Source organism: Herpailurus yagouaroundi, unplaced genomic scaffold, assembly GCF_014898765.1.
Source record: "Herpailurus yagouaroundi ecotype Mexico unplaced genomic scaffold, PumYag 215, whole genome shotgun sequence".
Taxonomy (NCBI): domain Eukaryota; kingdom Metazoa; phylum Chordata; class Mammalia; order Carnivora; family Felidae; genus Herpailurus; species Herpailurus yagouaroundi.
The window spans coordinates 5,306,297-5,329,786 of NW_024412446.1; the positions used below are offsets into that span (position 1 = coordinate 5,306,297).

The window sequence follows — 23,490 nt, forward strand, 5'->3', positions numbered from 1 at the left end:
CAGACAAAGTTCCTCTGTGGTGGCATGAGGTCAGTGAGCTCTCTCATTATTTACTTTCAGTTTTTGTAAAGGGAGAGGGTTTCACAGAATTTTAGGTATACCTCTCTCATCGACAAATGCTGATGTAACTGAGCAATCTTCATTTTCAAAAAGAACCATATAGTAATAAAAAATACAGTAATCAAAAAAATCTTACTTTGTTGTCTTTTTAAAGACAAGGTGGCAAATAGCATTATTACAGCTTCATAGCATATTGATGTATTCTGCCCTCAGGCGATACTTTTGGGGAAATATATTGTTAAAGGTCCTGCATCTGAGTGTGGCCAGACTCCTCCTTTCTCGGGCTAATGTTTCCCCAACTCCCATTTCCCTGCTGCCCGGCCAAGGCAGAACAAAATGAGGATAAGCACAGTATTTCATCTAGGAATCAGAAAAAACTGGTTCAAGATCCTGTTCTCATTTGTCTGTTTAACTGATATGGCTTAACTGACTTATCTATCAAACTCTCTTGTAATTGGCATCAAAAACTTTGCTATATCAAAATGGGAAATTTTGATAATTTTGAACACCTTTGAATAATCTTCCACGAGTGAAAGTATCTGGCCGTTAAAAAAAAAAAAGTTTAACAAACTCTATATAATTTAGATAAACTAACCCAGCAACTTCTTCGTGTTGGCCTGAGAAGGCTGCCCCATGTCCAAGCTCATGGACTTCCTGGCCCGGGGACTGGTCTGGCCCACGGCTGGATAGGTGGCTGCAAGGTACCCCTCAGAACCTTTGGGAGATGACCACGGCTGGTTCTCCTTTAGCGTCCTGAGAGATTTAAACAATTGAGAAGAATTAGGTAACATGGTGACAAAGACAACCACTGTTTGCCCTTCTCAATTGGCTGTCCTATTTCCCAATGACAGAAATCACCTAATTTTAAAACTGCACTTTAAAAGGCTTTAGGGTACAAGCTCTTAGTGTATGTCCAAGAAATATTCTCTTTCTTCCTTTGTTTCTTGAATCTATTTGGGAAATTTTCTTAAAAATTAGCACTTTTCTCCTTTCGTGCCACGACGTCTTATACACAGTAGGGACTCACTGATGCTTGGCAGAACTGTACCACGTTGATTTTTTAATCAGGGGAAATCAAGTCTAAACAGGCAATTGTATTCTTGGTTTAAACCAAGAAACGCAACTATACTTTGACAAAGGAACACAAGCAAACTCATTTTTTCCTTTTCAGGACCAAAAGGGCATATGTCAGAGAAATATAATCCGAGAAATGATTGAAGAATAAGACTACTGAAAACCAAGTGTGCCTGGAAAACTTCTGCATACACTGCTAAAATCTCAGTGGGAAACTGTGGAAGACTTTTTAATCGAAAAGTGGGATGGTGATAAATTGAATGATAGAAGCTCTTACAGCTACACAATTACGTTCCTACATTCAACATGGTACCTAAAACTTAAAGATGTCTTTTAATTGAAAATATAGAAAGTCTCCAAAGTTTCATGTAATTTCTCCATGTTATAGTGAAAAATATACTACCCCAAACCACATACAACAGTGGGCATAATGTGATTATTCTACCAACTAAATCCACACCATAGAAAAATTTTAAGTAAGTTTAGCGTGATGGGAATAAATACAACAAATGTGTCAGCATGTGTATCTTTGCACAAACCTGTATAGCTTAGTTTTCTATCATTAAGAATGTGATGTTGCTTATATTTCATGTTGGTTTTTTCCTAGGCCCTTTCTTACAACTCGGTAATTTCAAAATCATCTCTTTTCACTACTCAACTGGTTTGTGCTTAACAGAGGCAAACTAATGTTAACATGAGCACAGTTAGATTAGAAGAAGAGAAACTTTCCTACTACTAATCCACATTAAACATGGTATGTGTGTAACAGGAGTTTTGATTTATATACTCTTCCTAGATATCTTTAGATTCCCCTATATATTACCTTCCTGATTATTCTTGCTGCCTGCCTCCACTGGCATGGAAAATTGAAACCTGATTATAATTATGTAATTATGGGAGAAGAAGTCTACTTACCTATAGCTGGGGTCGCCATGATGGATGGGATATGTATCCATAGGAACATTTTCCATTGAAATATCAGTAAGAAGAAGAGACTTTCTATGTTTCAGGCTACAGCGACTTCGAACCTCCTCAGACACTGTGAGTAAGGCTAAAAGGAAAAAGAAGGAAGATGAGAAAATTTAACAAATTTCAAGTGTGACTAAAAACAGGATACATTTCTTACAACCTCTTAGAGGGTAATAGCTGTCAGATAAGCAGAGAAAGAACCCTAGAGAGTGTGAAGTTTAAGGATATAAACCACTTAGGACAGACTTTCTTACTTTGGAAGTTTATGGTCTGTTTCGAAAGACTACATAAGTATGAAATATACTGAGATTTTATTTTATTTTATTTTATTTATTTATTTTTAAAAATTTTTTTTTCAACGTTTTTTTTATTTTTTTTTTTGGGACAGAGAGAGACAGAGCATGAACGGGGGAGGGGCAGAGAGAGAGGGAGACACAGAATCGGAAACAGGCTCCAGGCTCTGAGCCATCAGCCCAGAGCCCGACGCAGGGCTCGAACTCCCGGACCGCGAGATCGTGACCTGGCTGAAGTCGGACGCTTAACCGACTGCGCCACCCAGGCGCCCCTTAATAAGTACCTTGTATTTGTCAAGCGCTTTAATGTACTTTTGATCTCAACAAACACAGAAAGTGGGCAGGACAGGTACTATAAGGTCTATTTTTTAGATAAGGAAAAATACTCTGAGATATTAGATGATTTCCCCAAGGTCAAATGATTCCAACAAAAAAGCTGCCACAAACTGCCGTCTCCTAAATTGGGAATCCGCACTTGCTACGTTCCAGAGCTACATTACATGGGAGTGCTAAGTGTTGCCGAGTGGAGAAACACACACCGGGTAAGAACAAGTGGGAAGGTTTAATGGGATGGTGGGGATGGGCAGACATTCTGGCTAAAACAAATGGCATTAGGAACGCACTTTTAAGAGGCAGAAAGGCGATTCCAAGGGGGTGGCAAGTAGATGAGCTTAAAATAGCCCATCCATCTGGAGAGGTAATAAAAACTGGGACTTAGGAAATGTAGGGAAAGGCGACAGTCTGGAGAACTGCTGAAGGGCCCAAGGATGCTAGGCTGAGGCCTTCAGATGTTATGACAGAAAATAGGGAACCATGCAGTGTCTTGAACCAAAGATGACAAAGGGAATGCATTTCAGACTTTAATGCAAGTTCTTTTATAAGGAAAAATGTTTTGGCAAAACTTAAAATTTTAACCACCACCACAGGACTGGACTCTGAACTCTTTACCCCGCCAAGCAACCAGCTGAAGGACTGACAGATGTTTTTAGATAGATTCGGTAAGATTAATTTTGTCTGTTTCGTGCTTTTACCTGCCAAGTAAGCCACGCTCTGTGTGTTCACCTCAAATTTGTCACAGTTTCTATGTTTGTTGACCAGAGTCAGTAGTGTATGCAGAATTCTGACCGTTCTTGCAACAATGGCAGGTGAAGGATGCCTGTACCCTACAACAAATAAAAACGAACAGGAAGTTAGTCCATTCTTTCAGCCAGTATTCCTTGAGTTCTTACTCTCTTAACTAGCAACTCTACAGGGAAAGGAAATATAAGGGAAAACTCCTGCCTTCTGAGAACAGCTGTTTGGGAAGATAAACATACAAATGTGAATACTTAATTACAAAAAGATTAAGTACCATATATGTGTAGAAAAGAATACTGTTCCCTGGAACTCTAAGGTACCTCAGGGAGAGGAAAATTAGGAAAGATGGATGTGGTTTCAGATATTCCATTCCCTAAAGCAGTGCAGGAACTTTTAAAAAACAAAAACAAAAACAAACAACTATGTATTGGGGATCACCTTACGATATCTTTTGAAAATAGGGTTCTATTGCTTAAATTTTTTTTTTCTTAAAGAAAAAACCCTAATGACATAGGCTGCATATGCTCTCAGAACCCGAAGAACAGGGTTGACCAGAGAGTAAGCCTGGTCTCTGGACACCTTTTAAACATGAAACCTACTCCATTTTACAGCAGGGGATGTGGACACTGAAAACACCTGGTATATTTTTAGAAATACAGAATAGGCAAGCACTTTATCAGCCTAGTGCAACCCTTCTTTTGAATTCCTGGAGTCAGTGTAATATCTTTTGAGCAATCCCTATTCACCTTAGTGATTAAAACTATTAATATTTTTGCAGAAATTCCATAAGGTGATGAAATCAAATGTTTACATTCACATTAGTGGGTGTATGTACATATGTCAGGCAAAAACTGGGGGAACCTCCATGATCCCTCCAAGTGTAAGAATCATTTAAATTGATAAAAAACTCTAATTATGACCAAAGCAGTGCTGCTTAAGACCATTGGTTCATGCTAGTTCCTCATCCTAAGTCTCACTGCTCTTGCCTCCGACTCCTCACCATACGCCGCTCCTATTAATGGCATAGTCTCTGGCCATGGCTGTTCCATGTTAATAAACCGAAGCTAACACACAGTGAAGTCAGCAGTGGGGAGTGGAGCCAGGGCAGGCAGTGATTGGGTTGGCTCTAAGAATAGCTGAGACCACTGCTATAAGCAATACAAAAATCTGAAGCGGGGGGGGGGGGGGAGTGTGGGGTACAAGAAAAGTGAGGTTCTGTGGTACGTAACGATGCAACTAATCAATACGTTAAAAACAAGTTGAGGAAAGTCTGTGATCAACTCTCTAAGCTGTCATTTTCTAACATAAGTTACCCAAGTTACATTTACTGATTTGCAGTCTGTCTTATTTCCAATAACCAAAAAGGTACTTAGTATTGACTAATAATACAGCTATTAGAAAGTCCGGTATTTAGGATTATTGTAGGAATCAACTCTTTTGCCTTTTAAAGGAAGTCTGATAATTGACGTGGAATTAGGCTCCATTAAAATACATATTGAACAAAACATGGCTCAGGAAGACAGATATATTTGCAGTTAAAGTAAGACATATGAGCCAAATTATTTCAACTTATTTAAAATTATGAATTATTTTAGTTACTTCAGGCTTCCTGATATCGTTTCATAAAAACATTCTGACCCAAGCCCTCTACCTTTTAAGAGGTGTCCAACCAGCGCAAAGTTAAAGTTAGAGTTGAAATTGAGTCCAACAAAATGATCCATCTGCTTGCAGTGCCATTCCAGAGGGTTCCGGATTGCCATAAATACTTCCTCTGGACTCTATTAAAGATAATCAGAAGATGGTTGGTGGGGTTCACACAGGATCTTTCCTTAAAGGGTCACTTATTGGTTTTTGATTGTGTTCAACAGCTATGACAAGATAAGTAATCCTTTCGAGTTGAGAGAAATTATTTTCAGATGACTATAGAACACCATAGAACATTCAAGATACTACAAATAAGTTACTGTGAGACAATCAAGCATACATAAATAATAAGATGATAGAAGATGAAATAGCTTTGGTTTATGATGCAGAACAAATGGTTATCAATTTACATTGTGATGACTTTTTAAAAATTAGAATTATTGTTGTTTTAAACAAGACCATCCATTGACTTGTAGCAGATGTAGTGTTTTGTGTACTATGACTGAAAATTCAAGACAACAAAAAGAGTTCCTATTTACTGAGTGCCTGCAGTATGCGACAATGTTAGATGCATTACTGTACTGAAACCTTAAAGCACTCCTATGCAGCCAACATTAGCTCCATTGTACAGATTTATTGGCTCATTCTTTTACTTCTCAAGTACTTATTATGTGTTTTTGACGTGCCAGGCATGGCTCTAGGCTCTGCAAATAAATCCGTGAACAAAACAAAAACTACTCGCCTTGGTGGATTTTACATTCTAGTGTGGGAAAACAAGGAAACTGAAACTTAAAAATGCTATGCAACTTGCCCAACATAATTAGGGTTTAAGGTCACTGGGTAATGCCCCAGAATCTGCATTTTTAAAAAAAGCCCAGGGAGGGGCGCCTGGGTAGTTCAGTCAGTTAAGCTTCCGACTTCAGCTCGGGTAACGATCTCCTAGTTTGTGAGTTTAAGCCCTGCATCAGACTCTCTGCTGTCAGTGCAGAGCCAGCTTCAGATGTTACGTCCTCCTCTCACTCTGCCCCGCCCCTGCTCGAGTGCTCTCTCTCTCTCTAAAATAATGAAACAACAACAACAACAACAACAACAAACAAACCAAAAACGCAGTGATTCCCTCATGAACAGAGATTATTTCTCTCCTCTTTAAAAGATTTTTATTTAAATCCAAGTTACTTAACATATACTGTAATAATCATTTCAGGAGTAGAAGTTAGAGATTCATCATATACATAGAACACCCAGTGCTCATCTCAACAAGTGCCTTCCTTAATGCCCATGACCCATTTAATCCATCCCCCTCCCAATACCCCTCCAGCAACCCTCAGTTCGTTTTCTCTGCATTGAAGAGTCTCTAATAGTTTGCCTCCCTCTCTGTTTTTATCTTATTTTTCTTTCCCTTTCCTGAACAGAAATTTTTAAAAGCCAACAACTGAAGGTATTTAGGGTCATGCTCAGGTTATCTAGATTTCTATCTCAAAGAAAGGAAAACAGGAGTATTTAAAATAAATGTCAAGAGGTGTTTACAGTAGCACTGTTTATAACAGAAAAGAAGAAACGACAGAAACAAATGTTCATTAATGGGCAAATGGTTGAAAAAATTGTGGCTCATGCATACTGTATTCTGCAGCCATGGGAAAGAATTACACACACACACACACACACACACACACAGAAACATGTCCGTGTGAATGTGTGTGTGTGTGTGTGTGTGTGTGTGTGTGTGTGCTTAGAAAGATGTTCACTTTATGTTGTTAAATAAAAAAGGAAGTTGCAGAATACTATATAAGGTATGATTATCTATTACTGCTATATGTACAATTTATTTTTTCTAGCTTTATTAAGGTATTACTGACAAAATTCTAAGGTGTTTAAAGTGTACAACATGATGATTTGATACATGTTTACACTGTGAAAGAATTTACCCCATCCAGTTAATGAACATGCCCATCATGTCACATATTTACAGCCCGCTTTTGATGAGAACATTAAGTCGTTAAATGTAGAACTTTCAGTTCTACTCTTAGCAAGTGTCAATTATACACTACAGTGTTATCAACTATAGTCACCGTGTTATACAGCAGATCCTCAGACCTTATTCATCTCACCTCCTGGCAACTTCTAATAAGCTTTATTAACTCTGATTCCTAGTATCCTGGGGGCACTGAAGTCAATATTAGCTCCTGCTAATGGGCCGTTGTGGCAATGAAAATACCAAGGCAGATATGCCTAGACAGACATTTCATTTACAACTATTTTTATATCCGTACAACTAGCCAACAGCTAGCTATCTCTCTCTGAGCACCATGGTCCCAAGACAACCCCAGAGAAGCACAACGGGGATCATGAAGGATGGGCTCTAGTCCCCAATCAGATGTACGAACATGGACAAGCTAGTTAACTTTTTTCTTTCGTGTTTTGTAAAATGGAGGTTTGATGGATAAACTTCAAGGTGGCTGTTCCAAGTGTATACCACATCTGGCAGACTGATGAAACAGTGTTTAACCCAAGTATCTTCACACTTCAAACCATGCTCCTGTTCTCTGTGTTTTTCCCACTCACAGCTTTGTTCAGCTCACTTCAAGTAAATCTCTTGTTATAAACATGTACATATCTTTAAAAAAAAAAAATTCCTCCCCTTTCTTTTTCCTAGACTTATCCCATTTTTCTCCAAAGACAAACGGGACATCATTTCATACTGTTATATGCCTTCCTCTATACTCTGTGAACCAAAATCCAACCACAGTCAAGGTTGATAAACATTACGAAGGGCGCTAATGGTATGTTTCAAAGTGGGATTAGGCAAAACCAAAAACTAGTATAATTAAGTACCCCAAAGTGTCCTTTAGACTCTCCACCCTATTTTTCATTAAGTACCATTATTCAATAAAAATAAGCTTTCGTATACATTATTTCTTCATCCGTGAAATGGGAGGTAGAGAACGCTAATCTTGGGTTATGAAATCACAAATAATGATGGTCCTATGTAGTACAGTGCAAAGTACAGCAAAGCACACAGCCTAGCATAATAGCTATTACTACTCAATTTTTTTTTTAATGTTTATTTATTTTTGAGAGAGATAGTGCAAGTGGGGGACAGGCAGAGAGGACGGGAGGCAGAGGATCTGAAGCGGGTTCTGCGCTGACAGCAGAGAGCCTGATGCAGGGCTTGAACTCATGAACTGTGAGATCATGACCCAAGCTGAAGTCAGACACTCAACCAACTGAGCCACCCAGGCACCCCTACTCAATAGATTTTTAAAAAAATGTTTGTTTATGTGGGAATGCAGGCTGGTGCAGCCGCTCTGGAAAACAGTATGGAGGTTCCTCAAAAAACTAAAAATAGAACTACCCTATGACCCAGCAATTGTGCTACTAGGCATTTATCCACGGGATACAGGTGTGCTGTTTCGAAGGGACACAGGCACCCCCATGTTTATAGCAGCACCATCAACAATAGCCAAAGTATGGGAAGAGCCCAAATGTCCATCGATGGATGGATGGATAAAGAAGATGTGGTATATATATATACAATGGAGTTATTACTCGGCAATCAAAAAGAATGAGATCTTGCCATTTGCAACTACATGGATAGAACTGGAGGGTATTATGCTAAGTGAAATTAGTCAGAGAAAGGCAAAAATCATATGACTTCACTCATATGAGGACTTTAAGAGACAAAACATATGAACATAAGGGAAGGGAAATGAAAACAATATAAAAACAGGGAGGGGGACAAAACAGAAGAGACTCAAATATGGAGAACAAACAGAGGGTTACTGGAGGGGGTGGGGGAGGGGGGATGGGCTAAATGGGTAAGGGGCACTAAGGAATCTACTCCTGAAATCATTGTTGTACTATATGCTAACTAATTTGGATGTAAATTAAAAAAAAAAAAAAAGTTTGTTTATGTATTTTTGAGAGAGTGAGTGAGTGAGTGTGTGTGCAGGGGAGGGGCACAGAGAGAGGGAGAGAGAATCCCAAGCAGGCTCAGCACTGTCAGTGCAGAGCCCTATGTGGGGCTCGAACCCACGAACTGTGAGATCATGACCTGAGCCAAACTCAAGAGTCAGAAGCTTAACTGACTGAGCGACCCAGGGACCCCATCAATATATGTATATATATTTTAAGTTTATTTAATTAGAGAGAGGGGGAGAGAGTGTGTGTGCGAGCTAAGGAGGGGCAGAGAGAGGGAGAGAGAATCCCAAGCAAGCTCTGCACTGCCAGGGGCTGGAACCCATGAACCAATCATGACCTGAGCTGACAGGAGATGCTCAACTGAGCCACCCAGGTGCCCCACTACTCAGTATTTTTCATCCCTCTTCTATTTACCAGTATTGGGTGAATACTGTTTTCTGCTATTTTTACATAGGAAAGTTTAGTTTTATATGAGTTGTTAAGAAGCTATACTCACAATAAGTTGTATTAAAGAAATTCATGTTGAAGTTATGGACCTCTTCTGATTTTAAAAGGACAACAATAAAAAAGAGAGGAATTCTTAACGTGCATACTCTAGGGATGCCAAATGAAAGCTTGCTTACCTTGTCGTTGAATATCCGCAGACTGTCTAAGGTGTGCAGGTTTTGTTCAAGAAGGGCGGTGCCTGCTGAATACAAGTTGACCTCATCGAGCTGTAGCACAGCCACAGCTACCCAAAAGAGGGCTTTGTGCAGAGGGGAGTCCTGGCAAAGGCCACGCATTCCAGATTAGTGAGATGAGCTACAAAATAGTCTCGTTCAAAACACATTGCAGTATCAAACAGAGCACATTGACGCCCAGATGATGCATGTTTTCTCTTCTGAAGAAGGTAAATATACGGGTAGGCTCTTCATCTACTGCATGTGTATAGCTAAAGACACAGTTAGCCAGGCTGAGAACATTAACACCTACTTTGGTTTCTCCCTGTTCTTTGATCCCAAACTCCAGTCACCAAGTCTTGTTGATCCTTCCAAAGTAGTCTCTTTAGTATTTGCTTATTGCTAACGACTTTATTCTACACCAACCTTCTTTACTGTAAATGTGGATTCTTTTTTGCCTCTGGTCTCCCCGTACTCCAATCTGCGGTGCACAATGCCCCCAGAAGAACCCTTCTAAGCCTTCCTTTTGTCATATTACTTATCTGCTTGAAAACATATAGGGACATTTCCAAACTCCTTTCTGAAGGGTCTTAGATGTTAGATTAGTTCTATCCAATCTTTACAACCTTCCCTCTCTCTATTCTCCTGCAAAATTTCTCCATACAACTAGAATATTCTGCCCACCATCTCTTCACTGTCCCAGCATTCTTGTATGACCCTCCTGCTGCATGGTTTGCTATGCAAGGCTTTCTCCCTTTCTCTACACTAAATCCCACTATCTCTTTAACTTTAGGTTCTACCCTTTTAATTTTCTTGTCACCTTTATCAGCATAGTATCTCTTGCTGTTATGAATTAAAGATATTGATTTGGGGGAACCCTTATTTAGCAGTGTGGTATAGGGGAAAATACATAGACTTCAGGGTCAGACAGCCTTGGAAGAGAATCGTGGTTCTGTCTTATTAGGTATGTGACCTTGGGGAAGTCACTTAGCCCTTCTGAGCCTCATTTTAACGTATGAGGACGAGCGAACCATTTTGTGTAATTTAGGATTAGAAGATGTGCTTGTAGATACAACTCGATAGGAGGAGCACACAGGTATTTATTTCTCTGTAACCTCCCTCAAATCTTTGTACTCAATTCATATAATTATACAACTTTAGAGTTGGAAAATAATGCTCCACCATCATCTAGTCTATTCATTTTATCAATGTGGAAATATGATGTCCAGATATGTTAAACGACCTGCTCCAGGCCACAAAGCTGAGATAAGCTCAGCCCATCCTAAATCAGTGGCCGCATCCTTTCATTCCTTTTAAACATCAACTTCATTTAGCACCCAAACTTCTTTGGTGATTAGGTACACTTCACCCAGCTTTACATTTCTCCATGGTAATGATCGTGAACTATTATCGTACTTATTTTATTATCTATTTCATGCCCCAACTCCCACACTCGTCCCAGAATGTAAGCTCCACGAGGGTAGGGAATTTTATTAGTTTGGTTCAGGTACTACCTCTCTAGAACCTAAAATGGTACTTGGCACATAGCAGGTGCTCAATGAACACTTATTGGACAAAACAAGTCAGAGTCTACACCTGTCTTCCTTTAGCACTGATGAGACAAAAACTTAGAAGCACCCGAGAACATCCTCCACATACTTATCTTCCTCTAGTGTGAGTTCTTCAAACAACTACACTTAAAGACAGGAAGTTCTGCTTTAACTACCTCCTCTTCTTTATAACCTCTCAGCCCAACTTATTTTCTGAACTCTTTGACACAAAATGAAACATTTAATACCAATGCCCAAACTAAATGGGCTCGTTCTGTACAGTAATTACCTTATTGAGGAGCGGCTGTAATTTGGTTAGCGCTATTACTGTGGCTTCTATCAGAACTTGACTGTTGTAAGTATCAGGTCCTTTTAAGCAACTCTCAAGTGCCTTTTAGGGAAACAGAATTTTTTATTTTACTTTCACTGAAATAAAACATAAACTCCTAAACTGGATCTCAGAATCAGTTCAGAATAATTCCTTGGTTAGTAAGTGCTAGAATTATTTCCAATGCTGTGGTATTCTTGGTAGCTAGATCATTTGGGTTTTCATTTTTAAATACTTCTATGTTATATTCCAATACAATATTTTGTGCATTATTATATTGTTACAAATTAAATACTTTTATATAAGGCAAGTTCTACCATACAGTTAAATGCTTTGAAAACTGATAAAATACTGAGAGTACCTTCTTAGCCAAAGAGACAATACATATTTTCTTTTAAGGTGTCTTCTTTAGAAAAGGTTTCTTCACTTCAAAGAATTATAATAAAGAAAATAACCAAATCCATTGTTTAAAGGTTTAGCAAGCAACATGCAAGATATTTTATTAACTTCAAGTTTAGATGTCGCTGAGAAACATGCAAGATATGCTTTCCAACTTGAGACCCACAGGTATTTGGGAGGAGGGGCAGAGATGTACCTTGCTAAGAATACGGATAATCTGCTTTATCTGCCCATGAGACACTCGCTTGCTAATACAGCCAAAGACAACAAGAGCTCTCGGTTGCAGGGATGGATTATATTGGAATGCGAATCTGCAATTAAAAGACCCAAACAGTCTATGAAAACCTTTGTGTTTACACATACTAGGTAATTAATTAAAATATCGACTCTGCAGTAATGTTGACATTTTCAACAATACCCATACTCCTACGAGTTAAATTTATTTGGGACATACCTTTGAGCTAGTTCCGTCCACTGGTCCAGCCACTTGCATGTTGGGATATCTCTCATACATGCCTTAAAAAAAGGATACTCTAAATAGAGTCATGCACATAAATGTATACTAATCATTAAATAATGCTTATTATAATGTCATTAAATAAGCGATGTGTATATATATATATATATATATATATATATTACCAATAAACACATTCCATGGGAGTTTTGTTTAAGCATTAAGCGTAAAATAGAATAAACTGGTATTTCTCCTTTACAGTACTAACGGATTAAAAAAATAACCTTAGTTTCTTATCATTTTGCCTAGTGTACCTCCATTATCTCCAACAAAGCTTCCGTGACTGTTTCCAAGGATGTCAAAGCAAACGTCTCCCTCTCGTAGGAGCCAGGAGAGAACGACCTGTCCCGGTAACTGGAGCGGAAGGCAATGACAGCAGCTGACTTGACTTTGCTAATGCCAAACAGCAAGTAAAACTTGGGTAATGAGAACTCTGTCAAACTGAGTCTCAAAACTTGCTTGGTCTCTTCTGTAAAAGAAAAAAGGAACAAGTGAAGACTTTAAAGATATTAACTTTTTAACGTGGCAAATTTCACTTTGAATTTGGAAAATTTGAGTAGCAGATCAAAATTATATAACCATGCTCCCTAAACCAACCCTCTAGATACATTATCTCAATGCTCATTGCTTTAGCTCCATTTCTCTACAAATTCACGCTAGTAATGCTACACCGTCAACTGGTGCTCAGGCTTTAGCTTCTGAGATAGTTACAAGATTCTACCTGACAAATACACACACAAAATCTTGGCTATAGCTTGAAATGGAATGGAATTAATTTATTCTTTTTCTTTTTGATAGTATTTCATGCCACTATCACAAGCTCCAATAAGCAGCTAGTGTTAAGGCACCGTACTCACAACTAGGATAATCTGTGCCAACCAGGCTATATAAAGCGGAGAAAGGAATTACAAAACACAAGTTACTTTCTTGGAACTCACCACTAAAATGCAGCTGTGAACAAGTACACAGAGAGTGAATGATATTAATGACCAATCCATGTGTGGAAGCTCTAAGGGAGAGCGGCCCCGTGGCTACTAAGAAAGTAACAACGTGGAAGAGGTAGGGGAGATGAGCTGCCACGTCAAGGGAATTGTTGAAGGACAGCATCAGCATGTAGCGTGCGAGGATGGCAATGTCGTCCCACATGAGATGCTGTTCTAAGGTAGGAGTTGGAGACAAGCATGTCTTGTCAATTATTTTGCACATCCTTCCAATAACCTGTTAAGAAACAGAATTTTATTTATTTATTAAAAAAAATTTTTTTTTTTTCAACGTTTATTTATTTTTGGGACAGAGAGAGACAGAGCATGAACAGGGGAGGGGCAGAGAGAGAGGGAGACACAGACTCGGAAACAGGCTCCAGGCTCCGAGCCATCAGCCCAGAGCCCGACGCGGGGCTCGAACCCACGGACCGCGAGATCGTGACCTGGCTGAAGTCGGACGCTTAACCGACTGCGCCACCCAGGCGCCCCAAGAAACAGAATTTTAAGAAACACACGGGCTAAAAAAAAGTTTTATCACAAAAAATTTCAGTTTAACTCTAAAACGACTAGTCACCATACCAAAAAACCTCCCGGTAATAAAAACAGACACATCATGCCATGGTCCAGAAGGCAAAGGAAAAGCTGATTACCTTGCTGGAAACCAATTTCACATTTCCAGAAGCCAAAGCTACGGCAGTATCTGCCATCACCTCGGCTTTTATTGATCCCAAGCCACCTGTCGCACTGGTTTTGATGAAACTGTCTAGTACAACGTCAAGGAGATCTGTAATCTAGTGGAAGAGGGAGAAATAATGTATGTTTCAGCCATCTGTTGTGCCAACTTAAGTTTTAATTTAAAAATACTGCAAGCAGCAGCCCAATCAACATGAAACTTCTACGTTCCCTGAGGCCTCCAAAACACTAGGTTTCATTTAGAGACCTGTCAATAAATGTAATTTATCATTACATATCCGAAGGAGTATGAAGACATTCACTCAACTGCGTCAGAGATGAAGAGACTGGCATGCAAAAATTTTAAATTTCCACGTGTATTATTTTCATCCACTAGCAAAGCACCTCTGTTGTCTCCTAAGACAGTCATGTGTGATTAATATAAAATACAATTGTTTTAATATATAGGAAATGACTTCAAGTGCTGAGATGTTTTACAGAGCTCTAAAACCAGCTCCAAGGTCATTTCAAATTACTTGGAGGATTCGCAGCGTTGTTTGAGTTAAGGGATCACTTCCTTAAGCGGTAATGTAGAAGAAATGATGGGCATAATTCTTGTCAGATAAAAAGGAAAACATTACAGTATATTCTGTACTTTACTCCTGGTGTTCTTGTGAGAGAGAACGATAGACGAAAGCAGGTGTCCCAAATAACATCAACTGACAAATATCTACTGACCTCTCTGGTACGTCAGGTACTAGAATATGTTACACAGCACTATTTACTAGAAACAACACTGGAGTTTTACAGTTGAATCCTATACAGTTATGTCATGGAAAAGAGCACTAAAATAACTAGTTTTTTTCTGGCTCTGAAACATGCATTAGACATCTACAATTCTGAAGCGGATCAAGAATTAGGGGAGTGTCTGCATGCCTTTTGAAAGAGGGGACTGTCTTTTCCACAGCTGTATCCCTAATGCCTAGCACAATGTTTTGCACAAAGGGGGTACTAGATTAATATCTGCATCACGGAGGTACTAGACATTTAAATATTTGAGCAAACTCAATACCTGCCCAAGGCTCCCCCATATTTTGGCTTGAATGGATGGGTACATCTGTTTCTCATTTATGGTCATTGTTATCAGCTTATCGAGAATGGCGGTAACTCTTTGTCGTTTGGCATCATCATTGTGCTTACAAAAACGGACCAGGTTTGACAGCCAGGGAGTCATGTATTCCAAACAAAGGTGTTTCAATTCAATACCTGGGAAAAAATACACCATGAGCATAGACGGCCAATGAAAAGGACATCCACAATAAAAATAAGGGATCGGGAGAAAGAAGGTAAAAGGTAAAGATCATTACCTAGGAGACAGCCCGGAGAAAAGAGATTTGGCCACCATGTTAAAGACAGAGACGAGGACAATAGGCCGTGAAGAAAGTAATCTTAGAAGCCAACTAGCCATGTTTGAAAAGGGTTATCTTATTTTTCTCCCTCTTAATACCTTCTAGTTAAAATTTTTACTCTAATTGTAAAAGGAATATGTGGCAATCCAAGAAAGTTAGGGAAAAGGAAAGCATCCCCACAAAAATGAAGCTGAGATTAATCTCTCTCTCCTCAGGCTTTCAAAGCTATGCAGAGATGAGGTACATTACGTGTGTGTATGCACAGAAAACCCACCCCATGTCTTCCGCAAAGACGGGGCTATGCTGTACGTGCAGGATGTTTTGAAGATCTTCTGCACCACACGTTATACTGAGGTTGTTACTCATCATTAAAAATTCTCCATAAACATTTTTTGAACCATTCTGAAATAACTTCGGACTTAGAAAAAGATACAAAAATTCCTCCATGTAACTTTATCTAGAGTCCCCAAAATGCTTTTTTTTAATTGTGGTAAAATACACACGGCATGAAATTTGCCATTGGTAAGTGCACATGTCAGTGGCCTTACGTACATCATTGTGCAACTATCTCCAGTCTCCATCTCCAGAATATTTTCATCTTTCCAAACTGAAATTCTGAACCAAAATATTTTTAATGGTTTCATGTTACTCCATCATATGGAAATCTGACAATTTAATTAGTTCTTCATTGTTTGACCTTTAGATTGTTCCCATATTTTGCTATTATAAATAACATTATGTGAAGTTCAAAAGTAGGCAAAATAAATCCATGGCGACAGAGGTCCTAAGAGTGGTTACTCTTGGTGAGGGGATGGTGTACTGACTGAGAGGAGTCTTCTGGATGCTGGAAATGTTCTTGTTCTGGGAGATGGTTTTGTGATGTATTCACATGTAAAAATTCATCAAGCTGTTCACTTAAGATGTGGGCACTTGACTGGTAGGATATGCCTGAATTTCAAAAATGTAAATAAAAAGTAATGCTATAATAAACACCTGAACATCAATTCCTGAGGATAAATTCTAAAAGATGGAATCATGAGGCCAAAAGGTATGAACATTCCTAAGAGTCTTGATATCCATGTCCAAACTGCTTTCTCAAAACACTGCCCCTGTTCACAATTCCATCGACTGCCAACACTGAAATAAAGTGAACAAAATCCTTTGCCAGTTTGATAACTGAATGTTATCTTTCTATTCTTTGAGTTTGTATTTCTTTGATTTTATTAGTGAATTTCTTAAAATACACTCTTTTTTAGCATGACCTGCATGCTACTGCTGTTGATCCACTTCTCATTAATCTGTAAGAACTCTTTGTGATTAAAGGTGTTAATCTTTTCTCATATTTGCTGCAAGCCTATTTCCTAGTTTTTTATTAACTTTTACTTGTGTTTCAGTTTTGGAAATAGAGATGTTTTGAAGTTTTATGTGGTCATTTATGTTCACCATTTCCTTTGTTTCCATCTACCACTTTTTTCCTTCATAAGTCCTTAATCACCCAGAAAGCTATTAAACATTTTTCTTCTTTTTTAATGCTTCCAGTTTTTATTTTTTATATAATTTTTAAAGTTTATTTACTTATTTTGGGGGAGAGAGAGCGCGCGCGCGAGCAGAGGAGGCGCAGAGGGAGACGGGGAGAGAGAGAAAGAGAGAGAGAGAGAGAGAGAGAGAGAGAGAGAGAGAGAGGGGGGGGGGGGGGGGGAATCCCAGGTAGGCTCTACATGGCAGCACAGAGCCTGATGTGGGGCTCAAACCCACGAACCATGAGATCATGATCTGAACTGAAATCAAGAGTTGGGTGCTTAACCGACTGAGCCACCCAGGCGCCCCCATGGTTCCAGTTTTTATATCTTAAATATAACTAGAACTTATTCTGGTATCTTGTGGTTTAGGGTGAAGATGGACCCAATTTAATGCATTTTCCCATCTCATTGCTTAAATGATTTAATCTTCCCCCATCAGTTTGTGATGCTTCTTTATCAATCTGTTTCTCTTAAACTGATCTGACTGCTGACTCTTGAACACCTCTGTTTGAATTACTGTACTGGTATGTGTCCAGATGTCTGCAACATCAAGTGTGTCTCAGTTTTCTTTCTATACTTTCTTACCTACTCTTGTCCTTTTAGGTGAAATTTAAAATCATTTTCAGTTCTGCCTTTTTAATCCTCAAATCCTGAAGCTATTTTGATGGGATTGCACTGAATTTATAACAATCTGGGAACAACTGCTTAATCCAGGAACACAACATGCCTGGTCATTCACACGAATCTTTTTTTTTAATATTAATATTTCTTAACAAAGCTTTATGCTTTTCTTGTTTTGTCAGTCTTAACACATGGTCTCTTTAGACTTATATTCCTACATCTCTTATTGTTAAGTAACTATATACAGTGATCTGGTCTTGAGGAATTGTCAAAGTTTTCAATGACCTGAGAAATCAAGAACTATGTTTGAATGCAGAAAAAAGTTTATGTATTATGGAGAGAGAAAGGGAAGCAAATGTCAGGAAATAAGCTGGAAGAAGAGCAACATTTATACTACTACAGGGTATGAGAATGAATGAATGGAAAGAGTGGATGTTAAATTTATAAGACATCTTTTTTTTTAATTTTTAAAAAAAATCTTTATTTTTGAGAGTTGGGGGGAGGGGCAGAGAGAGAGGGAGACACAGAATCTGAATTAGGCTCCAGACTCTGAGATGTCAGCACAGAACCCGACGCGGGGCTCGAACCCACGGACTCATGACCTGAGCTGAGGCTGGACACTTAACCGACTGAGCCACCCAGGCACCCCTGTTAGGACTTGTTAAAAGCCAAGTCAGGAGTTGACTCTGGACCCTGTATTATGCGCCACTGCATTCTCCAGGCACTGTACTTGAACACTAAAATCACAGTTCAAAGACAACCTCAAGAAAAGAGAACATGACTCTTTCTTTAAAATCAAGGGGATGACGGGGCACCTGGGTGGCTCAGGTCATGATCTCAATTCGTGGGTTCGAGCCCCACGTCGGGCTCTGTGTTGACAGCCCAGAGCCTGGAGCCTGTTTTGGATTCTGTGTCTTCCTCTCTCTTTCTCTGCCCCTCTCCTGCTCATGCTCTGTCTCTGTCTGTCTCTCAAAAATAAATAAATGTTAAAAAATAAATAAATAAATAAGGGGATGACATGGACACTTCACTCATTTGGAATAATCAGCTAAGAAGACAAATCCTAGAGCCAATTAAACTGGAACAGAGCAAAAACTACTTTGTATGTGGCTTGTGGCTCGGAGACATGTAAGGTATCAGAATCTTGCCATCACGTGTTTGTGGCCAGAATTTTGGCAGATTTCTCAATGTTGTCTACCAGGAAGTTCCTGCAGAGTTCTGTCAGGTGCAGATGAAAAATTAGAGGAGGTAAACAACTGAAAATAAAAATCAACTATGATTTCACTGGCAAATTCTGCAATGAAAGGATTTTCTCGGACTCTTCTTAGAATCGTTGTTAGTATTAAAGAAAATTATTACTTACTAGATTTGCTAAATCCAGAAATACACTCTTCCAAAAATTCTAAGGTGAGATGTGGCTCATTGGCCGCCAGTGTCTTACTAATAGAGACAATAAAGAGGGTGTTGTTGGCAGGGATGCATAAACCTGACGTCTCTAGTAGCTGGCCCTCGATTTTTAAATTAAAGGTACAAGTTAAGGCACAGAGAAGATTATAGGCAGCTGACCTAGGAGAAAACACAAATGAAGTTGTTTAAAACTTATTTTTTCTTATAAGCTCCAATTTTTTTTTCATAACACACAACTTATGATTCTAGTACAAAGCATAATAACTATTTTTAAACTTTATGATCCATTAGAGACAAGATGTTATGATTCTACAGTAAACACAAAACACCCCATTGACCATTTATGGATTTCCTTTAAAGGAGGTTCTTGACATAACCAGAACAGCACTGTGAGGTTCCTGCGACAGGTAAGTTTAAGACCTTCCTAAAAGACATTTCCCTGGGATATAAAATAGGAGAGATTTATGGTCCTAAGGTGGATCAACAGAAAGAAGTAGAATGAGGCTCATCATATTTTCAGTGAAGCCCAAACCTCAAATTGTGGCTCCCCTCCCATCAGATCCATTTATAATGGGGATCATGAGAAGAGAAACGAGATGGCCCCTCATCCAATTAAAATGTGAAAATCTTTAACCAACACTACTGAATTTCTTTCTGGGTGTCCTACAAGACATACTACAAACTGGGGGGGTCAAAAACAAACGTAATGTAATGAAGTCCCCCCATCTTTCCTTCCATTACACATAACCACTGACAACAACCAAATAATCATATATCCAGGTTCCATTAGAAACAAAACTTTTCTAAATGTCTGAAAATATACTTAAGCAATTTAGGAGACAGGTCAAAAAACTCACACTCGATTTTCAAATTTTCATTTTTCTCCCCCGTCTGGTAAGAGAAATAGTTTGGTCTGTAAATTTTAGGTTTTCCTGACCTCTGAACTTTCATCATGCTACTATATTTATGCAACAACCATCTGGGGGCAAAAGGCACTGAAATCTGAATCAGCCTAAAGGTTTCTTCCCTGGAATGACCTGCTTCAGCAAAAAGCAGAAGCTGTCAGCTCACTTTATTTCAGACGAGAATACAGGATCAATTCAAGCTGATAACTGTTAGAAGATGTTAGCATTCTTCTATGAGGAACTTTGAATTAGAAATTAAAGGCAGGCTTTGTAGCTCTATTTTCCTAAAATGAGAATGTTAATATTGTTTCTAAGTTTATGTATCTCTTACTAACTCCTAGGAATTTGGAGTTACATTATTTTGACATTGACTTTTATTCTTGGACATTTTCAACAGCTATAAAGAATGGGGCCCTCCTCAAACTGGGGGTAGGTGTCACAGGTTCCTTGCAGATAATGAAAGCTAAGCACACACACAATTTTATGTATAGTTTCTGGGAGTTCATGGACTCCATGAGGCCCCGTTCAGGTAAAGAAATCTTGATTCCCCTCCGCACCCCCCTTTATTTAAGAATCAGGAACCCTAAAAGGCCCACTTACAAAACTGGGCTATATTATTATACCCTAGAAAGATTTTCTGGAGCTAAGAATTTATACCTGTAAAAATCCTGACAGTCCCAAGGAACCTGGGACAAAGACTTATCCTAAAATAAAAAGCAGAGGGGAGAAAGGAGGGAGGAGTGCAAAGAGACACTGGCAGAGAGAGGAAGTGAGGGGCGGGGACTGGGAGGCAGTGATACTAACCGAGCAGAAACTGTTGGGTAGGTGCTAAAATGTACTACTGCGTATACTATTAAACCTTTGCAGGTATATAGGGAAGGCACTGTTACCTTTATTTTGAAAATGAGGAAACTAGGGCTAAGAGTACTTTAGGATCTTGCCCAAAGTCATACATGGTAGCAGATCTAGATTTAAACCAAATCTACTGACCCCACAAGCCAGCCATGCCCTTTCCTCATTCACGTTCAGATTATTAAGCCTAAACAGAACCAATTATACTCTGTCAGATGACATCTGCATTAGTCTTAAGACTTCGGGAATTTTGTTGAAGTCACATAGGTGGAAAGTATGTAATGTTACTGTCTGAGTTATTGAACATTAAGCCCTCCTTTGTCAAACAATGATAACCTAATTTGACTGTGAGGAAACTTAACAGTGATATAGTTTTGAACGGGGGAAAACATAATTAGAAGACTCAGAGAAGGAGAAACTTTTTTTAGGACTAACTTTTTTTAAAAAGGCTTTTGCGGGGGCAGGGGGACCCAAAACAATAAAACTGCTACGCAGTCTGTTTCAGATGAAAGTTTCCTGGAGAAAGAACATATACTGCTTCAGTGTGAATCACCCTATTTAGAATTCCACAGTTCATGTGAATACCCCACAAGCTGATGAGGTCACCCTGGTTAACCAACACAGCATACCTTACAATTTAGAGTATTAAGGTAAAGGCTGTTTTAAAAGCTTATTAAGTGGCCTCATTCTAAAAGCAACCAACCCTGAATAGAGTTGAAGAGGGTTTTTTAAAAAACCTACCGTAAACTAGGGTCGGAACTGCCTAAATTAAGTAATGCAATATTGAGTAGTGTCCCAGGGACGTCTTTTGGCCGAATCTTGGTGTGCTGGGGGATGGAGTCGGGCTGCGACAGCTCCCAGCGTGTCCGGATGTGAATGATAGACTGGACGATGGCTTCGCACTCCTGGTGCATGAAGGTGAGCGGTGTGCCCTGGTTTGCAATGGTTAAGGTAAACTGGTTCTCATCCACCAGGCAGATCTCTTCAATTTCCGAAGCATAATAGATATCATTTAGAAAGACCGACTGTCCTAGGACTTTCGTTCGCTCTGCTGAGGTTACTTGAACAGCAGTAGAACCAACCTGGGAAGTGAAGGTGTAAGAGGGTGAAGTGAAGAAGAATTAAATCCCGCTATATAGAGTTGTAAGAGGCTCTGAAAACCAGCCAACCAACCGACCAAACAAATACCATGTTTGCCATTTAAGGAAGAGTCACCACCGTTACATATTCAAATGGACTCAATAGTTATTATGATAAATGATCTCAAAAGAGACCGGAAACATTTAAAAAAATTATTTTTTCTAAAAAGGTCAAGAATCCTACGGACAATTATGGATTTTCTCTTGATTCGTTTCCCACTCTGCAAAGAGCACGTAATCATCAGAAGAATTCTCACTTGGTAATTTCTACCCTCCACACATTCCTACCACTTGACTGATACATGGCAAACTGCACTCTCTACAACACTCTCCTGCTTCCAATCTGACCTAGACTATAATTAAGCATACACCTCTCACATCTACCACAGGACCCCCCCATGAAGATGGAGAGCTTGGTTTTTCCTTCACCTGGACTTACTTTACATTTAATACACCACTATGAGGACACCTAGGAAGGCCAGCACAGCCTGCTTAGCCGAGAAAGCTAACAAATCATTTACCTAACAAGGAGTGAAACTTACTTTAATAGAAACCTTGGTGTCTTTGTGAGCTAGCTTGAGAGCATTGTGGAATACCTTCAGGTCCTCTTCTAAAGCCAGTGTGGCAGCAGGCAGTTTTTGTTGTTCATGCTCTATGTGCTCAGCCAGTTTCCCAGGACAGTCGATGAAAATGAGCCTCTTGCTGCCTTTGAGGCCAGTCAGTAGCCGTTCGTGATACTTGGTATACTCTCTGACCCAGGAGTTGCAGTTATAGATATAGACTGCAGAGACATTGTCATAAGCAAAGCCAGGAAAAACAACAAACCACTTGGAGAGAAAGTCCGTTTTAAAGCGATTGCTAGGCCCAGTATGGGTAAGGTCCACTACAATTTCATATGGCTTTGCATAATATGGCTTTAAAGTCAGCAAGACGTGGTATATCAGCAAATCGCCATTGATTTGGCCAGTTTTAAACCTAAGGAAGATGACAAAAAAAGGACACAGATGGTTAACAGGGTTCCGGATAAATATACAGATGCTACTAATCTATTTCATTCTTTCAATTTTCTGTTTAGCTTTCTAGAGAAAACTAATATAAAACAATTATATAAAGTCTAAGTCCATTTTCTAAAATCAGTTATTCTTTAGACATTGAGAAGGTAGAAGTAAAACGGAAGAGACAAATCTCCAATTCAAAACCTTTTGAGCAACAAACCCGCACACCACAGACAGAGGAAGGCAGTGAACACTGATTGGTTGCCTCGAGGCCCACAGAATTTCCCAGCTGAACCCTGGAGCCCTGGAGTCATCTGAATGGCTTTGGTCAATTCGTTCACCCCACATTGACTACAGGTGGTTCAGCAATGATCCTATGACTTAAATCAGGACAATAAGGGCCAAAGAGGCCCAATTCAGAGACTTTAGCTTTAGTTAGGAATTGAGACTTTTTCTTTCCTGGTGTTTATAAACAAGGAAACACATTGCCCTGGGAGTT

General features: G+C 39.3%; 1 protein-coding gene across 1 annotated transcript in view; it reads right to left on the reverse strand.

Annotated features, from left to right (window-relative positions):
* The window catches only part of NF1 (neurofibromin 1), a 258,016-nt gene that overhangs the window by 21,434 nt on the left and 213,092 nt on the right, over positions 1-23,490 (reverse strand). The window contains exons 36-50 of the mRNA XM_040455091.1: positions 22,539-22,971; positions 21,599-21,939; positions 19,057-19,259; positions 15,216-15,409; positions 14,122-14,262; positions 13,427-13,706; positions 12,743-12,957; positions 12,426-12,487; positions 12,168-12,282; positions 11,534-11,635; positions 9,659-9,799; positions 5,125-5,251; positions 3,428-3,559; positions 2,050-2,185; positions 656-813 (exon numbers count right to left, since the gene is read on the reverse strand). Coding sequence (XP_040311025.1) covers positions 656-813; positions 2,050-2,185; positions 3,428-3,559; positions 5,125-5,251; positions 9,659-9,799; positions 11,534-11,635; positions 12,168-12,282; positions 12,426-12,487; positions 12,743-12,957; positions 13,427-13,706; positions 14,122-14,262; positions 15,216-15,409; positions 19,057-19,259; positions 21,599-21,939; positions 22,539-22,971 — 2,780 coding nt within the window. The remainder of the gene's footprint in view (positions 1-655; positions 814-2,049; positions 2,186-3,427; positions 3,560-5,124; positions 5,252-9,658; positions 9,800-11,533; positions 11,636-12,167; positions 12,283-12,425; positions 12,488-12,742; positions 12,958-13,426; positions 13,707-14,121; positions 14,263-15,215; positions 15,410-19,056; positions 19,260-21,598; positions 21,940-22,538; positions 22,972-23,490) is intronic.